At 37.7% G+C, this 21,122-nt stretch overlaps 1 protein-coding gene across 2 annotated transcripts in view; it reads right to left on the bottom strand.

The window, feature by feature from the left end:
• Positions 1 to 21,122, bottom strand: part of LOC126203639 (uncharacterized) — a 552,833-nt gene that overhangs the window by 6,720 nt on the left and 524,991 nt on the right. For both annotated transcript variants that reach the window (XM_049938012.1, XM_049938013.1), the window contains exons 16-18: positions 20,779 to 20,894; positions 17,213 to 17,339; positions 14,680 to 14,753 (exon numbers count right to left, since the gene is read on the bottom strand). In XM_049938012.1, the coding sequence (XP_049793969.1) occupies positions 14,680 to 14,753; positions 17,213 to 17,339; positions 20,779 to 20,894 (317 nt within the window). The remainder of the gene's footprint in view (positions 1 to 14,679; positions 14,754 to 17,212; positions 17,340 to 20,778; positions 20,895 to 21,122) is intronic.

Below are 21,122 nucleotides of genomic sequence, written 5' to 3'. Positions count from 1 at the left end.
AAAAAGTTTCGTCCGCTATTTCACTCCTTTAGGGGATGAATTTGCAAAAACACTGAAACACATTACTTTAAATTTCTAACCGAGTAGTCAAATACTGCTTTTCATAGATGTAGCTTTAAAAATACTGTAGTAGTTCTTTAGCAATGATTTACTTTCAAAAAAAACTTTCACCCACTACTTTATCCTCTTAGTGGTTGAATTTCCAAAAATTCTGAAACACATATTTTTTATTTCTGACTGAGAAACCAAATACCAGTTTTCGTAGTTCTAGATTCAAAATTGACTTAATAGTGACATACTTTCAAAAAGCCTTTCATCCCTTATTTAACCCCCTTAGGAATGGAATTTTGGACAATCCCTTCTTAAACGATGCCTACAATTTAAGATTCACACCATCTCCAAACTTCAGGTTTCTATCCTTAGCAGTTTCAGCTGGGCTATGATGAGTCAGTGATTCAGTGTGGTCCCATTTCATCCCCTTAGGGGCTGAATTTCCAAAAACAGTGAAACACTCATTTTTTTTCATCTCCAACCGAGAAGCCAAACCCCAATTTTCAAAGAATTAGCTTTCAAAATGCTTTCGCAATGAAATATTTTCATAAAATATTCCCCCCCACCCCCCTTCTCTCCCTTAGTGGTTGAATTTCCAAACACAGTGATGTATATTTTTTATTTCTAACAAAGAAGCCAATTTCAAATTATTTTTATAGGTTTAGGTTCAGAAGAGCTTGCACAATGAAATATTTCAGTAAAAACTTTCATCCCACATTCCACCCCCATAGAGGATGAATTTCCAAAAACAGTGAAACACGTTTTTTAAATTTCTAACTGAGAAGCCAGATTTAATTTTTCATAGATATAGCTTTAAAAATGCTTACATAATAAAATATTTTCATAAATCCCCTATTTTATTCCATTACGGGTTCAAGTTCCAAAAACACTGAAACACAAAATTTTTTTTATTTGTACCCCAAAAATCAAATACCAATGTTCATAGATGTAGCTTTAAAACTACTTTAATAGTTCTTTAATAATGATATATTTCCAAAAACAGCTTTCATTCGCTATTTCACTCACACAAGGTTAAAATTTCCAAAAAATGGTCGAACATTTTCAAAATTACCTTAATAGGGACATTTTTCAATAAACCCTTCATCCCCTACTTCAACCCCCTGTGGATGGAATTTTGAAAAATCTGTTATTAAATGACATCTACAGTATATAATCAACACCCTCTGGAAATTTCAAGTCTATATCGTCAATGGTTTGGACTGGGCAATGATGAATGTCAGTCAGTCACAACATCGACTTTTATATACAGGAATTTTCAAAAACATTATTTTCATTGATATATTAGCTGTAAGTGTTTTTAGTTGTTTCTCCTACCAAATTTTTATTGTATCTTCTCAAATCCTCTCAAAGGCATTTGTTGTTGTTGTTGTTGTTGTGGTCTTCAGTCCTGAGACTGGTTTGTTGCAGCTCCCCATGCTACTCTATCCTGTGCAAGCTTCTTCATCTCCCAGTACCTACTACAGCCTACATCCTTCTGAATCTGCTTAGTGTATTCATCTCTTGGTCTCCCTCTACGATTTTTACCCTCCATGCTGCCCTCCAGTACTAAATTGGTGATCCCTTGATGCCTCAGAACATGTCCGACCAACCGATCCCTTCTTCTAGCCACAAACTCCTCTTCTCTCTAATTCTATTCAATACCTCCTCATTAGTTATGTGATCTACCCATCTAATCTTCAGCATTCTTCTGTAGCACCACATTTCGAAAGTTTCTATTCTCTTCTTGTCTAAACTATTTATCGTCCACATTTCACTTTCATACATGGCTACACTCCATACAAATACTTTCAGGAATGACTTCCTGATATTTAAATCTATATTCGATGTTAACAAATTTCTCTTCTTCAGAAACACTTTCCTTGCCATTGCCAATCTACATTTTATATCCTCTCTACTTCGACCATCATCAGTTATTTTGCTCCCCAAATAGCAACACTCTTTTACTACATTAAGTGTCTCATTTCCTAATCTAATTCCCTCAGCATCACCCGACTTAATTCGACTACATTCCATTATCCTTGTTTTGATTTTGTTGATGTTCATCTTATACCCTCCTTTCAAGACACTGTCCATTCCGTTCAACTGCTCTTCCAAGTCTTTTTCTGTTTCTGACAGATTTACAATGTCATTGGCGAACCTCAAAGTTTTTATTTCTTCTCCATGGATTTTAATACCTACTCTGAACTTTTCTTTTGTTTCCTTTACTGCTTGCTCAATATACAGATTGAATAGCACTGGGGAGAGGCTACAACCCTGTCTCACTCCCTTCCCAACCACTGTTTCCCTTTCATGCCCTCGAGTCTTACAACTGCACTCTGGTTTCTGTAAAAATTGTAAATAGCCTTTCGCTCCCTGTATTTTACCCCTGCCACCTTCAGAATTTGAAAGACAGTATTCCAGTCAACATTGTCGAAAGCTTTCTCTAAGTCTACAAATGCTAGAAACATAGGTTTGCCTTTCCTTAATCTTTCTTCTAAGATAGGTCGTAGGGTCAGTATTGCCTCACGTGTTCCAACATTTCTACCGAATCCAAACTGATCTTCCCCAAGGTCAGCTTCTACCAGTTTTTCCATTCGTCTGTAAAGAATTCACGTTAGTATTTTGCAGCTGTAACTTATTAAACTGATAGTTTGGTAATTTTCACATCTGTCAACACCTGCTTTCTTTGGGATTGGAATTATTATATTCTTCTTGAAGTCTGAGGGAATTTCGCCTGTCTCATACATCTTGCTCACTCAAAGGCATTTATGAATCATTTTATTTAATGCAGGTAAGGGAATGGAAATTTCTTGTTGGGATACAAAAAAAAGGGACAACTCACTGAATAAATTTCCACTTTGCAGTTGTGTGTGTGCTGAAATAAAATTCCCTGGCAGATTAACACTGTACGCTACACCAGGACTCGAACTTAGGACCTTTGCCTTTGGTGCAAAAGTGCTCTACTAAACTGCCCAAGAATGACTCACCACCCACCCTCACAGATTTACTTCCACCAGTACCTCATCTCTAAACATCACTTCACAGAAGTTCTCCTTTACAGCAAGCAGGACTAGCACATTTGGAAGAAAGGATATTGTGGGGACACTCCACTGCAGAGTGAAAATTTCATTCTGGAAATGAATCTTCAGATTGTAGAGTAGCCTTGTATCTGTAAAGTGCTCTCTTCCAGGAGAGCGAGTACATCATGTTACACAGTAGAACTTCTGTGAAGTTTAGAAGGTAGGAGATGAAGTACTGGAAGAAGTAAAGCTGTGAAGATGGATCATGAGTAGTGCTTGAGCAGCTCAGTCGGTAGGGCACTTGCCTCCAAAGGCATTGGTCCCTGGTTTGACTCCTGGTCCAGCACACAATTACTTGGAACACTCACCTTTTCTTTTGTAGTTCACTTATTTCACAAGAGATTTTATTTGTTATAAGGATGTTTGTGTAACTATCCTTGTAAAATAACTGCTCCTTTTGTGTAGGTCTTTGCATCCTTAATTTCCTAAGAAGCTGAACATGCTGAGAGATTTAAAGTAGTATACCTCACCCCCATTAAATATATTTTCATACACCACATTTCTGACTTTATGACCGATATGTTTCTCTCTAGCTTTGTATCTATTTTTACTCTTCATCTTACGAGTATACGATTACTTGCAATTCGAAAGTAGTTTTGATCACATTCCCTACTTGCAAATTACTGTTCAGTATTGTCCTGACATGCAACCATACTATTCAGTACACTACTTGGTTTTCCTTCAAATGCTTCCTCTGATCAAGTGTTCATGACTAACCACATCTACAAGTATGACACTCGCGTGCACTCAAAAATATGCCATCATAAAACTAACTGTTGAACCCGGAAATTCTTAACTGTACAGTGTTGCAGCTTTGAGAGGTTATATTTGTTTTTGTATTAGTCGACAGCCTGTGCTTCTGCTATACGCCAATGCATTGGACAGCACACCCTTCATGGTAAAAGCTCATCTCATTGATATTCAATCAATCATATTTACATGGTAAAACTGCCGAACAATCAAACCAACAACTTGTTGCTTTCAGCTTAGATTACTTGACACTGCAGATAAAATATGTAGAATTTCTTATATAATATGGACAAATTCCTACAATGGATTTCAATGAAGATGTCACAAATTTTGACTGAATCACAGGTGGCTTCTGCAGTACTGCCCATTACTAGTCATGGATGTGCACACTTTCTTTAGTCCACACAGCCTAGGTGAAACTGAAGTACACGGTCTCAATCTGTTAGTGACCTCCTTTGGTAGAGAAATGGACGTCAAAAGTTCTGCAGTTTTCCTCATCAAAGTGCCGATAATCTGCAAGTGGGATGGAACACCTACAAACTGTGTCCCTAATCACTGGGTATTCATCTTAGCAAGTGCAGAAAAAGTTACAGAAGTATAAATGACAGAACAAAGAAGAGGATGACAGCTTCAAAATGACAAATTACCTGCCATGTATTTGAAATGTTTCCACAAAAACAGAGTATTAAGAATACATAACGTTAAAATGATCTGTTGTCCTCAACCAAAAATTTAAGCACTTTTAGGACCTCTGAAAGACAACTTAGATTTGTGCAAGGTAGGTATTTATATGATTCCATGTGAATTCATTTTACACAGACCCATAGCAGCACCAATTTTTATACAGAATCTGTATTGTTCTCTTTTTTGGTAGTCCCCTCTCCGGATACTTGACCCCAAAAATTTTGCGAGTTTCCTTAATCAAACTTGTTTTCACACATGCTTCCATAATTTCAATTCTTTCTCCTATCAAGAAGGTAATTTTGCAGACTGCAAAGACAAATGACTGGCGTCACTGATGAAATAAACTGAAACACTGACAGAAGAAAGCTAACAATCAATTATTGCATAAAGCTGTCAATTTTTTGTAGCTGTTTACTCTTTCAGAAGCCGAAATATTGCATTCACATTCAAAGGGGTGGTGGGCCTGCATACCGAGTCTGTGGGCCCAAGCACAAACAGAATTATCAACATGCAATGCAATACTGCACATGGCCCAGTCACACCATTAGAAATAAAGCTCATGTGTAAATCAATAAATGAAGCAGAGTATTCTAATTTCTTAAGTGTTTAATGACAATAAAAAGGATAGTTGCTACTCACCATACAGCAGGGGTGCTGAATTGCAGATGAGTACAACAAAAAGTATATCAGACAAAGCTTTTGGCCAAACAGGCTTTCATCAGAATTAGACAACATACAAACACACACACTCACATAAATGCAGCTCACACACACATGTCCACAGTCTCTTTCATGCCTGTTTGGTGTTTAATTCTGATGAAGGTCTGTCTTTTTGTTGTGCCTGTGTGCAACTCAGTCTCTCTGTTATATGGTGAGTAGCAACTATTCTTTCCATAATACTGTCATTATTCCATCCTGCATTTTCCATTCTGAAGTGTTTATAATGAGAAGAACCTGAATTAGATCTCACAAGTCACAGATCATCTTTAATGTCCAAAGTCTGCAACTTTTGCTTTATAGATAATGTCAGATTTTGAGCTGAAAATGTCAGAAAGTTTTATGCCATCATATTCTAGCATAGCTCATTATCAAGAAATAATGTGTTTGTTGCACAGAAGCATGAGACGAGGATAAATTTGGTGTCCACTCTACAACCTCTAACAGTTGGGCACACTGCCAACACCCTCACAGTACATTTATGTTCTTATGAAATTTACTATCAACAATCAATTACAGTCTGTAGACAGGTGAGGTATTCAACCAGAAAAATATTTGCCCACCTGCCCAGTGACATAAAAAATTTAATGTATCAACTTCAAGCACAAAATGAAATCATATCTTACAATGTAGGTGCCCGTGGCTGGGGTTATCTTCAGTTAAAACTTCTGGGCTGAGAGCCTATGGTTGATACATAAAACTGCATCCTGATGTTTTGTCTCTAACTGCAGTTATCATTTTACATCCGAAAGTGTCTTCCACACTCAGAGATATAACACTGGGAAAATGTTTTATATATCAACCGTAGCCTGTAAAGGGACACCTCCCTCTAGCATTCTTTTCCTCAACAGAAGTAGCTGCTACCAGAAACCTATATGAATTTTGAACAGGTTAACATTATCTCAGCTGTTTTTCTAAAAATATTCATATGATTTCCCACACGATGTGTTACGTTTAAAACCAAAAGCTATAAAAAGAAATTACTTTCTTTTCTTTGTTATACTTGATATGCAGTAGCTCTGAATGTATAGTTAAGATTATTTTTTTAGAAACATTTGAAATGATTAAATATTTGGCACACTTAAACTTTCTATTATTAATTATGCTACCTTATACTGTTTATTATGTTTATTTCCGGATTCATTTATAAATTGATAGGAATTTATTTGTCAAGAAAATCTGTACACCCTTTGGAATATTGTTCTTACCACAGAGTGAAGCAGTAGTTTGCATGTCTCTGATGTGACCGGACGTGTTATTTTATTTGGGAAGAATAATATTTCAGCTTTGTTAATGTGAAAATTCAAAAGACAGTGTGATATAGAAAAACGTGAGACACTAAATTATCATGAAAACAAAAGTAATTGCACAGGCTTAGTTCAAAGTTAATTAACTCAATTGGAACCGTGAGATCCTAAAATATGGAAATTTCAGCTTCAAGAATCAGCTCCTAGACGTGAAGAACTGGAGCCAACTACAAGAAAGGAAGGTAAGTACAAAGTTTATTGTCAATCTTACTCCTCTCAAAACTTATTAAAACAGTTAACCATAAAGACAGTGACAACAACAAATTGTGGCAGTGAGAGATTACACATAGTGGTGTGGTCTGGGATCAATTGACTAATAATGAAGTTTCGTCTGTTACAGAAGAAGGGAGAGTGATTTGTGCCATTTGCAGTTAATGTATGAATGGATTTCAGATCACATGAAGAAAGAAGACCAAGGGCTGCCCAACAAAGTAAATAGTATCAACAGTGATTATGTACTACCGACAACGATGGACCGGATCGAATGAAAGAGGACTTTACAAAAAGGAAAGATAAGTACAAACTACTTGTGGAGTTAATTTGTTTGTGGACTCATGTGCTTGTAAACAAAATGAATAGAGACGAGGGTAGACACTAGGTAGAAGTGAAAGCTATAGGATCCATTCAGGACATGTCTGAGCTAAGTAGAATCGTACTCAGCAAAGAAACAGTAAAAACTGACATTTTGCAGTTAATTTTGGCAAAACTACAGGAAATGAAGGCAGATAACAATAGCAAATTTAGTCCAGTTAATGATCAGTTAACTGAAATAAGAACTGAAAACAACAGTAAAATGGACAGGGTACAAGAGCAAATGGACCAAGTTTCAGAGCTAAAAAATGGGTTGTCAGAGGGGTTAAAAAGTGTGAATGAAAAAGTTGATATTTTAGAAAATAAATTTATTGTTTTGGAAAATAAGTACATAGTTGAATCAGCAAGACAATCTAAGAATATTGATGAGATCAGAATTGAACAGAAGGCTGTAGAGGAAAAAATTACATAAAACTTCGCTAGTTTAAACCAAAAAAATTGTAATGTTGAAAAAAAATGCAAATTAATGTAACTGTTATAGATAAAAAAATTCCAGCATTTCAAGAAATTCATGTAAACCAAAGATTGTGCACAAACAATGGTATCGTGTGGTCCAACACTCCTATCAATAGTTTTCCATCAGACAATTTACATCCAGTGGATTTTCTGCACTCCTGTAGAGATAGTTTTGTGTCAGTCATGAATGACAATCAAAAAATTAAATTTGTTAAAAGATGTATTGAAGGCAAAACTCTATCATGGGTACATTTAAATTTAAGTCAGTGGGAAACAATATCAAAATGCCAAGAAAAGTTTTTTAAAATAAAATTTGGTTGGAAGCTGAACAGGGGAGAATCAAAAGTGAATTTTTGAATGGTCCTAATTATAGGAGTAGGGATGGTACTTTGAAAGAGTTTTGTAAGAATCAACTTAAAAAATTAACAAACCCTGACAAACCATTCGCCAAAATGACCTTGTCTGATGCACTTAAAAGGAGATTACCAGAAAGGTTGCAGTGGTATTTAGTACATGGACCTGACGATTGTCTTGAACAATTTTTGCGATATGTTAACAGGCTGGATAGCTCAGTAGAAAGAAGTATGTACCATAATAATTAGAATGATAGAAATCACAATGGGAATAATTACAGAAACAGAATCAAAGTGTTAATAGAGACAGAAATTTTGAACATCAGCAGGATAGGAATAATGGAGATAACCATGGCATTTTAATAGGACAAACAATCATAGAAGTAACTACTCAAGAAATGGAAGTTTGCCTCAATGGAGGTCCTTAATGATGTGCCACATGTATCCGAAACTAAACAGGAGGAATATCAGATTTCTCATTTATGTTTTGATCTAAAGTCTTGGGATACTATGTTTAATTATTGTTAAGTAGGTACTAATCACAAACCAGAATGTGAGAGCAGTGAGAATTTTGATGCAGTATTTACTAATGATTTCTTCTCTTGGTCGGAAAACAGTGTTACTGATGTATGTAAATCAGGTGATGACTGTACTGGATCTGAACTAGATGTTATTTTTGATGTAGATGTGAATGAGAGATGTGAAATAACTGAGGTTGGTAAGCTGCAAATGAATGTAGGTGAGGTAAGTGACTTTGATGGAGATGAGACTTGAAATGTTAAGTGATGTTGTTGATGAAGTAATTTTGGAGAAATATGATGATGATGATGATGGGTAACAGGTATTTGCAGAATTTAATGAAGTTTCAGAGTTATTTGTGAATGATGTTGACAAGACAGGTAAGGTAAGTGATGTATGTAACATTGTAGGTGAAAGTCATGGAATACCAGTCCAGTAAAAACAGTTTTTCATTAATGTCACACAGAGTAATGATCCAAACAGTAAAGGTGAGTTATCTGTGAGCCTAGAGAATAAAGGTGAAAACTTTTTGAAGTTTGTTTGGGACCAGATTGATGATAACATAGATAAATGTGCATTCTGGAATAAGTTAGCTATGGTTAGTCAGAATTTGTATCCAAATTGGTGGAATGAAGTGAAAGAAGATCTAAGCAGGATGTGTAATTTTGACAATAATATATTTTGTGTTTGTTCTGTAACAAGTGATGTTAGTTGTATCATGGAATCCATTCATTATGTTCAATCATCACCTGCCAACATGAGTAATCAAAGTAATGTTATGATATCAGCGAAGTTGATAAAACCTTAAAAAGACAGTGTGGATGTAGCACTTTTGCATGAAGTGTCTGATAACAGAGAAAATGATTCAGATTTTGGGTGTCCTTAGATTAAGATTAAGTCTGATCAGTGGGAAGCAAACTGTTTGATACAGGAAGCCCGATTTGTGGTATATACGAAAAATTTAGAGACACAATCAAATACAGTAAGAATTTTGTGGAAATGCCCATTGTACGTGTTTAGATAAGAGGAGCTTCTGGTATGCAAAGCAAATTTGTAAAATCTCAAGTACTGTTAAGTTTTAGTATAGAGGACAAGACCTATGAACATGAATGCGTAATGATCCCTAGTCTGGAAGAAAATATACACTATATTTGCAGATTCATACAACTACATAATTGTGTTTTGTTTATCAGGAATGTAGTATGTAAGATCACACGATTTCTAAAGTTCTGTCTTATCTATTGACTGAGTTAAATTTATGACACACTATGTTTGGACGTTCATACAACTATACAATTATGTTTTGTGCTTTAAAATTAGTTAGGAATAGTATCTCAGTATATCTGTATGTATCACCTTATTAGTTCATTTTTCATTGCATTTGACTCTGTTTATTAAAGTTTCATATATGGACACTTTTTAATTCTATCTGATGTAAATCCCGTACTTTTTTTTTGTTTTTTTAATATATATAAACAGACAGAGCCTTGTGATGTGAGGGAGGTATTGAACAGCATATTTAGTACACAAAACAATGTTTCAGGATTTGATGTGAATGCTAGATGGGAAGTTACCTATCTGTTGCACTGTGTGATGAGAAATCTGGGGAGGAAACTGAAAGATGTGGGTGGATCCATTCCCACACTGCTGTATGGCTGTACCCTGCTGGTCCAGTTGACTTACAAGAGATCATACATGCTGGGTAATGTACTCAACCCTTTGTCAACTACATCAGTGTTGTCACTGGGATTTGTAAATTGTTAGCCACGTATTCATCCTACATGAAGAATTCATGGAACTATTTGCTTAGAAGAACAGTCACTGCTATGGACAGTGTTAATCCACATAAATGTTTGTTTTTTCAAGTAGGGGGATTAACTTCCCAATACACTATATATTTTTTATCAATTGTAAATGAATCTTCTAGGCCAATATGTACACAGGTTAATTTGTATAAACAATTAACAAACAGTGTGGAAGACATTTACTAGTATAGACAGTATAACAAGATGTACTAATGTCAGATTTCATACACTAATTTTGGTCCTCAAGCTACTCGATTATATCATCATTTAAACCTATTTATGACTCTGATTACCTGTATTTATCCTGAGTACTGCACTACTGTATCTCAATGGAACTTGAGCTGTGGGGAAAACTCATGCCTAACTCTATTTTGGGTACCCCTGGTCATTGTGACTGTGAGTGTACTCAAGGAGAGTGTGCAACTATTGATTGAGGTTAGATGCTTCCTATAATTACTCTTTACATATGATTGAACTTAATGATATGATTATGAACTTTACTGATTTTGTTGTGTTGAAAAATTTTTTGTTTGGTGTGTACCCAGTGTGGTTTGGGTTCATGGGTCGGTCCCCACATCATAAGCTTAGGCCCTAATATTTTTTCATTATTTTCTCCTTTCATGAGTCCACATATCCTAAATACTCTGTTTTATGTGGCTGACTGATTTTGTGTTATACTCCTACTCATGACTGAGTATATTCTTCTGCTCTGTACCTGTCGTCATGAGTGTTTCGAGTTGGCTCACTCGTCATACACTTAGGCTCTGAATTTTTTCTCTTCTCTTTTGAAGATATGATTTTATAGATGTAAGCTTGCAATTTGTAATGGTTGTAATTTACATTGTCACTGCTCTTATTTATATACACTCCTGGAAATGGAAAAAAGAACACATTGACACCGGTGTGTCAGACCCACCATACTTGCTCCGGACACTGCGAGAGGGCTGTACAAGCAATGATCACACGCACGGCACAGCGGACACACCAGGAACCGCGGTGTTGGCCGTCGAATGGCGCTAGCTGCGCAGCATTTGTGCACCGCCGCCGTCAGTGTCAGCCAGTTTGCCGTGGCATACGGAGCTCCATCGCAGTCTTTAACACTGGTAGCATGCCGCGACAGCGTGGACGTGAACCGTATGTGCAGTTGACGGACTTTGAGCGAGGGCGTATAGTGGGCATGCGGGAGGCCGGGTGGACGTACCGCCGAATTGCTCAACACGTGGGGCGTGAGGTCTCCACAGTACATCGATGTTGTCGCCAGTGGTCGGCGGAAGGTGCACGTGCCCGTCGACCTGGGACCGGACCGCAGCGACGCACGGATGCACGCCAAGACCGTAGGATCCTACGCAGTGCCGTAGGGGACCGCACCGCCACTTCCCAGCAAATTAGGGACACTGTTGCTCCTGGGGTATCGGCGAGGACCATTCGCAACCGTCTCCACGAAGCTGGGCTACGGTCCCGCACACCGTTAGGCCGTCTTCCGCTCATGCCCCAACATCGTGCAGCCCGCCTCCAGTGGTGTCGTGACAGGCGTGAATGGAGGGACGAATGGAGACGTGTCGTCTTCAGCGATGAGAGTCGCTTCTGCCTCGGTGCCAATGATGGTCGTATGCGTGTTTGGCGCCGTGCAGGTGAGCGCCACAATCAGGACTGCATACGACCGAGGCACACAGGGCCAACACCCGGCATCATGGTGCGGGGAGCGATCTCCTACACTGGCCGTACACCACTGGTGATCGTCGAGGGGACACTGAATAATGCACGGTACATCCAAACCGTCATCGAACCCATCGTTCTACCATTCCTAGACCGGCAAGGGAACTTGCTGTTCCAACAGGACAATGCACGTCTGCATGTATCCCGTGCCACCCAACGTGCTCTAGAAGGTATAAGTCAACTACCCTGGCCAGCAAGATCTCCGGATCTGTCCCCCATTGAGCATGTTTGGGACTGGATGAAGCGTCGTCTCACGCGGTCTGCACGTCCAGCACGAACGCTGGTCCAACTGAGGCGCCAGGTGGAAATGGCATGGCAAGCCGTTCCACAGGACTACATCCAGCATCTCTACGATCGTCTCCATGGGAGAATAGCAGCCTGCATTGCTGCGAAAGGTGGATGTACACTGTACTAGTGCCGACATTGTGCATGCTCTGTTGCCTGTGTCTATGTGCCTGTGGTTCTGTCAGTGTGATCATGTGATGTATCTGACCCCAGGAATGTGTCAACAAAGTTTCCCCTTCCTGGGACAATGAATTCATGGTGTTCTTATTTCAATTTCCAGGAGTGTAGTGTAGTGTGGTCATGTCATAGTTTTGACTTTGTATCGTTTGTCTTGTGACAGAATGTTCCACAAATCTGAAAATCCGAATGCCATGTCCTGGTATATGTATAAATTATGACTTGTATTGTAGATGTTTTTCTCATGTTTTTTGTAATATTATGTATCAGATACTTCCATACATCTGTATTCCATCTTTTGGTATCATTTGGTACACCGTTACTTACTTTACAGTAAGTCACAAAATATTGTAAACACATTATTTCCAAATTTTGTGAGGGGGACATTATAAAGTGACGCCCTCCTCTAGCATTCTTTTACTCAACAGAAGTAGTCAATACCAGAAACGTATCTGAATTTTGAACAGGTTAATATTATCTCAGCTGTTTTCCTGAAAAATTACATATGATTTTGTACGCAATGTGTTATATTTCAAGCTAAAATCTATAAAAAGAAATTAGTTTATTTTATTTGTTAAATAGATACGTACTAGCTCTGAATGTACAGTTAAAATTATTATTTTTAGAAACATTTGAAATTATGAAATATTTGGCACACTTAAACTTTCTATTATTAATTGCACTATCTGATACTGCTTATTATCTTTATTTCTGGATTCATTTATAAATTAACAGAATTTCATTTGTCAAGAAAATTTGTAAACCCTTCGGAATATTGTTATGACCACAGAGTGAAGTAATAGTGGGCATGCCTCTGATCTGACCAGATGCGTTATTTTAATTGGGAAGAACAATGTAATTTTGGCATTGTTAATGTGAAAATTCAAAAGACAATGTGATACAGAAAAATGTGAGAGAATAAATTATCATGGAAACAAAAAAAAATTGCACAGGCTTAGTTCAAAGTTAATTATGTCAATTGGAACCATGAGATCCTAAAATATGAAAATTTCAGCTTCAAGAATAAGGCCCTAGATGTGAAGAACTGGAGTCAACTACAAAAAAAGGAAGACAAGTGAAAAGTTTATTGTAAATCTTACTCCTGTTGTATTTTTGAAAAAAATGATACTTTACCATCGAAAATAGTAGTGACGACAACAAATTGTGATGGACGGGTACATTGCAAGCCTCAACTCCTACTCTACAAAAGACTTTCTGAATGTGCAGTAGCATAATTTTGTGCTAGTATGTCTTTAAATGTGGGAAAGAGACATCGAACTTTGCATTGACCACTGCCTCTGCTTTTAAATGTTTGTGCCAGTAGTACTTGACATTTCACTTCCCAAAGTTAAATACTGTTCAGCCAGTCTGTTTCCTTGTAAGTTTAAATTATAATCAGCTGCTTTTTTAGTATAATCTGGTCCTTGATGAGTCTATTTTCTATTTGTTTTCATCTGATTGAACGTGTTAAGGACAAATATGATGTCCTCAGAAAAATCCAACAATGTATTAACTTTTCATTTCTAGTGTCATTCCAAAAGTTTCTCACTTGAGAACAATTTTTTTTTTTTTTTTTTTTTTTTGCATCGAAATACCAAATTGTCATCTTGCAATGGAATTTACTCTTTTTTATCAGCTTCTGTAACTTCACAGAGGTCTTCCACCTTCTAATCCAAATTTTAGCATATTGGTACGAAGAAAACATCCCACTGGTGATGAGGTCATTGGAGACTTGAGTACATGCTTAGATTGGGGAAGGATACGTAGGAAAACTGGACATACTGTTTCCAAAAGAACCATTACAGCATTTATTTTAAGCGATTTAGGGAAAACATGGGAAACATCTGTGTGTGAGCTGACAGTATTTAAACCACCATACAGAATGTATATCCAGTATCTTCACCACTCTGACACCTAGCTCAGTTCTGGTATTTCATTGTAGCATTTATAAGGAGCACCTTCTTTCTGTGTAATAGTTTTTCTGAAACTAATTTCTGGTGTTTTGAAAGAGACATCATATGACAAGGCCCTTGATATACTGTACAACATATGATGCCTATAATTAAATACAGTTATTTATGTAGTCTACAGAATCTCTGAAGCTGTACATCACCTTCACTTCTAAGTTACTCAGGATTCTTCCTCATTATGGGATCTACAGAATGTGGTTATATTTCTAAATACTTACTGAACAGACATCCGCATCTTTATGAAAGAGTGAAGATTTTCCAGTAGATCTCTGGAGCTGTGGTAGTGGCCAAGCTGAAAATAAGGATTTAGGTCTATTAGATCCACTAATGACAAAAGGAAGTTGCATCTTGGCAGTCAGTGGAGCAGGAGAGAAAAGGGGAAAGGTGGCTGCAGCCGTAGTAAGGAGAAAACACTGCTGTTAAATGTTACCTCTGCCATGCGCTTCGAAGTAGTTTGAAGAGTATAGATGTAGATGTAGATGAAAGGCAGTTATTACCACATACAGGCAAAGTTGAAACAAATGTTTATTTACCAAATTTTTCGAAGCTCTCGGATGTTACTAAGAAAGGCATAAACTAAAAAGTAACCTGGTTTTAGTAGTTTTTTGTTAAAATTCTAAAAGCAAAACCCATTCTTCATTTCGCTCACAGCTCAAGGACCTATATTATTTTTATTTGATGGGTTGTCACTTGTATATTAGCAACATTCATTATCATGCAATTCAAGCTTCAATCTCTTTTTTTCTTTCTGTGTTAGCAACATTTCTTCAGTTCTTTATTTGTAGGGTCTTATTCAGGATTGTGAGTGGAATGTCATTATGTTTTCCTTCATCATCATACATGTTATTCCAACAACCTTCAGGAATGTGTCCATGGCAATGTTATTTCATCTTTAAACATTTTGTTTACAAACCATACAGCCAATGTAAAGGTGGTACGTTGACCAAATTATGCTGTGACTATTTATTCTCTGAGATGACAATGTGAATACACAATAAGACATGAATAACATGCACCAAAATTCATCTAAAATCCATGAACACTCAAACTAGACTGCAAATCTATAGTAATGATTCATCAAATGGTTTGCCATTAAAATTATCAGGCAGTACAAACTATGAACAAAAATTCCTAAGCAAATGTATGGATCAATAAGAGGATTTGTAGCTAGAAAAGGCAAGAAGCTTTAGAATTCTTCATCAATAAGGTGTATAGTGTACAGGAAGTCCAACATATTGTAGAAGAATAATTCATTGAACATCAGCAGCACACCAGCCATTATCAGCCAGACTGATGCCTTTGTAAAGATATCAGAATTGGTCACACTGCAATACTGGATCTGAGGAAGCAACATTATTCTGATATGTACCCCAGCTAACTGAAATTCCCTCACTCCTTATTCAATAGGAACTACTCAGAGGTTCTGATTGAAATGACATAAACACTCTGCCTCTGGAAAAACTGCTCCTAGATCAGCACTACTTGCTCTTTGTACTGTCCACACCATCAGTCATGACAACAGATACTCAACAATCTCAGATTTCATGGTGAAAGAAGCACTTACTACCAGACAATCATATAACTGGGATGAGAGTTTCAATTTAGACACTACTTGGAATCCAGTCATATTTTTTGTATGCTCTCATAGGCATTTTAGGTTTGGTTTTGCATTGCCTGACAATCTGAATGATGAACTATATGATGCATAAGCATTTATGGTTTTGCATCCTTCACCTCATGTTTCCATGTTGTAAATGAAATTTAGTGCACATTTTGTGACTTCTTTGTTAAATTACACTGGTATCTCAGTGAATAAACAAATAGAGCAATATCCTCGGAAGTCAAGCAGTAATTACAATGCAATGTAGCAAAATCACCTGAAGATGAAATAATAATGTTCCAGACACCACCCTGAAAAATTGATGGAACAATACATCTGCTGGGAAAGCTGCAGAAACAAAACATACTTGTTTAATTTTATTGTAACCATTTGTAAGCAGAATGGTAATCATTTTTTCATACTAATGTGTATGATAACAATTGTGAAGCCTTCACACAGGTCACATATTGACAACAAACCAACTTTATTGTATTCATAAATTTAGTGACTCTTGAAGTGAGCAATTTAATGTCATGATGAAAAGTGTAGTCAGCTCCTGAGCCTGGCTTCAACATTTTAGCAACTCTTTAACAAAATATTAAGTAAATATATGCCAACAGTTATGAAAGCTTAAAAACATGTACAGTTTGAAGTTCTACATTTCTTCACTCTACTGACATTTATTTTTGCTTGATATTCTACACAACTGTTGTTTTTATTAGTAACTTGTTAGACTGCTTATCAACAACTTACAACTTTCTCATTCCTCACACACCTCCATCAGTACCTGTTTAGAATACAGTTTTAATGTGTCACTAGTATAACTACATTGGTACTTTTATTACAAAATACATTATTAATCTTTATCTTGTTTGCTTCGAGGCTTTTTTTTTAAGCCACTTTTGCTAGAGATTGAAAAATACAAAGCCTGACATCTACTACTATGCTGGTTTACAGGGTACTAAATCAACCTATATACACATATTGTGCCATAGTTGGGCAAGTTAGTAACATTATTTCTAGATTTTTCCAATTATAGTTCAGTGTTTGTTAGTTTCCAGATATGATAGTAACAGGTCTATAGTAGTTTTTGCAATGAACTCAATGTGAAGCTGTAGCGACAACAATAAATCAAGTCATTGTTGGTTTACCTGTTCCAAAAGCCACTGAGAAATGCGAGCATAGTCCTTTTCTTTTTCAAATCGATGATCTGCTAGAATCATAGCTCCCCAGTCACCAATATGCCTTATACATCTCCCTAGAGCTTGATTGAGTGCCCTGAAATATTACAAATGACAAAAATATTAACAGTAACTAATCTACAGAAATCCACAAGTACACAATGAGAGCTAAAATGAAATTGAGTAAGTGGTGGAGGGGAGGGAGTAAGGGAGTGTGGGAGGGGGAGAGGTGTGGAGAAAGAGAGAACAATGTTGCAGGAATATAGAAATATACTCTCATTAGCCACAGCATTATGACTACTGCTGACCATGAGACTGAATGCTACCTGGTGGTACTCCAGGCATATGACACGGTAAAGAGAGTATATAAGTGGGTCAGAGATTAATGTAATGAGGTATCATTCTAGCAGTGATATGGACTGCATATGGGGAAATCCTATTATGTAAGTGACTTTGATAAATAGCAGATCGTTATGGCTTGATGCCTGGGAATGAACATTTTCAAAATGGTGAAGCCAGGTAGGTGTTCACTCTGTGTTGTTGTGAGTGTATATGGAAAGTAGCTGAAGGACGGTGAAACTATTAAGTATGCAAATGTCCAAGCCTCATCACAGAATGTGAAGACTGGAGGCTTGCCCACTCTATAAAGCAGGGCAGGTGGCATCTGCAGCATATCTTAAAGAGTACAATTACAAGTAGGCACAAGTGTTTGGGCTCACACCATTCAGAGTACATTGTTGATCATGGGGTTCCACAGCACCCCTTTGTGTTCCCATGTTGACACAACATCTGGTAAATGGCTGCTCAAAACATGCACTGCATCATGGACACAGGGCAATGGGAGCAGTATTATGCTATGGTGGACATTTACTTGGGCTTCCATGTGATCTGTGGTAGTAACTGAGGGTGCCACGACAGGTGTGGACTGTATGAACATTACTGTGCACCACCAGCATCTCTTCATGTCTGATCTCTTCCCAGATTGGGATGACATCATCCAGCAGGATAACTGCCCATCTCACAAGGCCAGAATCATGCTACAGTAATTTGAGGAGCATAATAGTGAACTCATATTGATGTACTGGAGACCAAATTAATCTGGTCTGAAACCGATGGCACATTTCTGGGAAGCTACTGGATACCGGCTCTGTACTCACAAACCACTGGCCCATAATTTATAATTTACAGGAACTGTGTGTTGGCATCTGATGTCACATACCTCCAGAAACCTACAAAGGACTTGTTGAATCCATACCATGCAGAATCAATTATGCATTGCACTGAAAAGGTAAACAAACACCCAATTAAGCAAGTTGTCATGATATTTTCACTCATTGGTGTATATTTGTGATGGTAATTCACCTAAAGAGTGTTTCACATGAGTCCAGTGAAGTAATTAGAATAATAAATGGTTTATCGTAAGCCACATACATGTTTAAAGAAATATTTGGTATTTAACTTAGGAACGTTCTTCTTGATGTTTCTTTAATCACTTCTTCTTTCTGCATTTATTATACATCTGCCTGTTACGGACTACTGGTTGAAATTATGGTGATCACATTTTTGCAATAGCTGTGGTATTGCCCACAAAGAAATCTTGCCTTCAGGCAGGACAGTAAACAAGAAAATATATCAGAAAGTGTTAAAATGCATTCAAGCTTGAATTTAATGAATCTGTCTAGACCTCTTCACATTCATGATTTCTTTGTACTACACAACAATGCCTTGACTCAATCAGCAGTAGTGAGCCATCGCTTCCTCACTGGAAAGCAAGTCTCAACATTACAACTTCTTCACCAAATCTGACGCCTCTGAAATATTTCTCCTTTTAGGATTCAAAATCACTTTAATTGAGTAGACCCATGAGGCTTGACTGATAACTGCAAAACAATTCTGAAACAATTATAAGGATATGGCAAGACCGTGTTGCACTATGGCCTCTTTCATTTGGCAGTTGAAAACACATGGCTGGGATACTAGAAAGTATCACCAAGGGCTGACGCAAGAAGCCTCTGAGAAGGGAAGTTAGCTGGGCATATTCTCACAAGAAGCTACAAGTCCGACACAGCAAGAATTGCAGCCTGGGCCTCTTTGTGGAACAAGTTACCACATGTCTAACTTTGACAACTGCTGTCAGGAATTTAACACACTGACTGCAGAAACAGAATGCAGCAATTACAAGCTAGATCACCACACGTCCAAGCCCGTTTATGGACTACTTCCTTGTTCAAAGTGATGAGGAGTGATGGCTTGGCAAAACAGTGGGGGTCAAACCACGATAAATACTGCCCATTTCAGCTATTTAGTGTCCATTGTCACCCGCAGCCAGCTACGAGAGGTACTCTCCTACAGTTGTAGTGCTTAAATGGACCATCTAGCTGCTACTACTAGACATTGCCTCTATTGGCTGTGGAACTACTAGCTGCACCACTTAGTCCTAATGCCACTGGGAGTTGAACTGATGCCTCCAATCTGGGAGACCAAATGCTGATTGACTTCTACCAAATTCAGGGGACCTATCAGTGCGGGGGAGGGGGGGGGGTGTCTTCCAAGGTTCACACCTGGGGCCTGACCAGCTGCTGAGCGGCGACCTGCCTTATGTGGGCACACTATACTACTGCCAGCTTTCCCCTGCAGGTCCAGATCAATGATGACGCAGTCCTTTTTTCAACACTGCATGCTCGAGTGCTTTCCGCACTGAGTCACACATCTGTACCAGCAAATCTGACCAGATTCAGCCATTGCAACCTGTAGTGGGGTATCTGACCTAACCCTCAATGACAAACTGCCTATTGGCTTCTGTCTCGGGTTCTTCGGCCGACGTTCATCTAATGATTTTTCTGACGTTTCGCCAGCACGAGTGGCTGGCATTGTCAAAGCTTCACCCTCCATTGCCGGTGGTGAACTGGAGGGTGAAGCTTTGACAATGCCAGCCACTCGTGCTGGCGAAACGTCAGAAAAATCATTAGATGAACGTCGGCCGAAGAACCCGAGACAGAAGCCAATAGGCAGTTTGTCAACAAGTGGCCACGAAAGCCTCAACAATTTTGTCTTACCCTCTATCCTGACACACTACTACTACCAGAACTCACACTGAATGACATCATTGAGTGAATAGACAACTAAAACTCACTTGCAGCTGGTTTTGAATTTGTTGCTGCCTCAGTTTGGGAGCTTATGGATCAGACTGTGTGTTCATATAAAAAACGAGTCAAAGAGGAAATGACATTAAATGCTGTACCAGTCTGTGACATGCAATGTAAGGTGTAATGTTTTGAGAATTCTGACCTCTTGTGTCAGCAGACTTTGAGACCATCCCAAAATCTCAATGTGGAAACAATTAAGTAATAAAATAGTTATACTTGCCTTCATTGTGCAAAGAAATGAAGGTATAAAAATGAAGTAACGGTTTTAGTTTGTTTTGTATTTTGTTGTTTTCAAATACTAGTCTTCTTTGTTCCCTTATAAACAAATCTACTTCAGTATACTCAAAATAAATATATTGTCATATTTAATATAAATCATGTTTAGCAAACCTGTATGCTTGTGTAGTGTACCACTGTCGTCCATTCTGCAGTTGTGGGTGCAGGTTATTGTACTTCTGCTTCAATGTGACTTGTGGGTCCTTCACACTGGGGTATGGAATACCAACCTAAAATTAGTAACAAAGTATAAAAAATCTTAATATAATTAAAATTAACACTATAAAAAAATAAATTTGGACAGACGCTTTTTGTGTGTTGCTACTTTACAATTTTGTCTCCAATTTCTCAAAAATGTGATAACCAGGAAAGCAAAAAAAAATGAAATTATCACTTTTGGGAACATCACAGTGGTTAATACATGTAGTTTCAACTGGTAGAACATGGAATGGACTGTC

This window comes from Schistocerca nitens, chromosome 9 (assembly GCF_023898315.1).
Source record: "Schistocerca nitens isolate TAMUIC-IGC-003100 chromosome 9, iqSchNite1.1, whole genome shotgun sequence".
NCBI classification, from domain to species: domain Eukaryota; kingdom Metazoa; phylum Arthropoda; class Insecta; order Orthoptera; family Acrididae; genus Schistocerca; species Schistocerca nitens.
The sequence above is the reverse complement of the archived record's forward strand: the minus strand, read 5'-3'. Positions and strand labels throughout refer to the sequence as shown.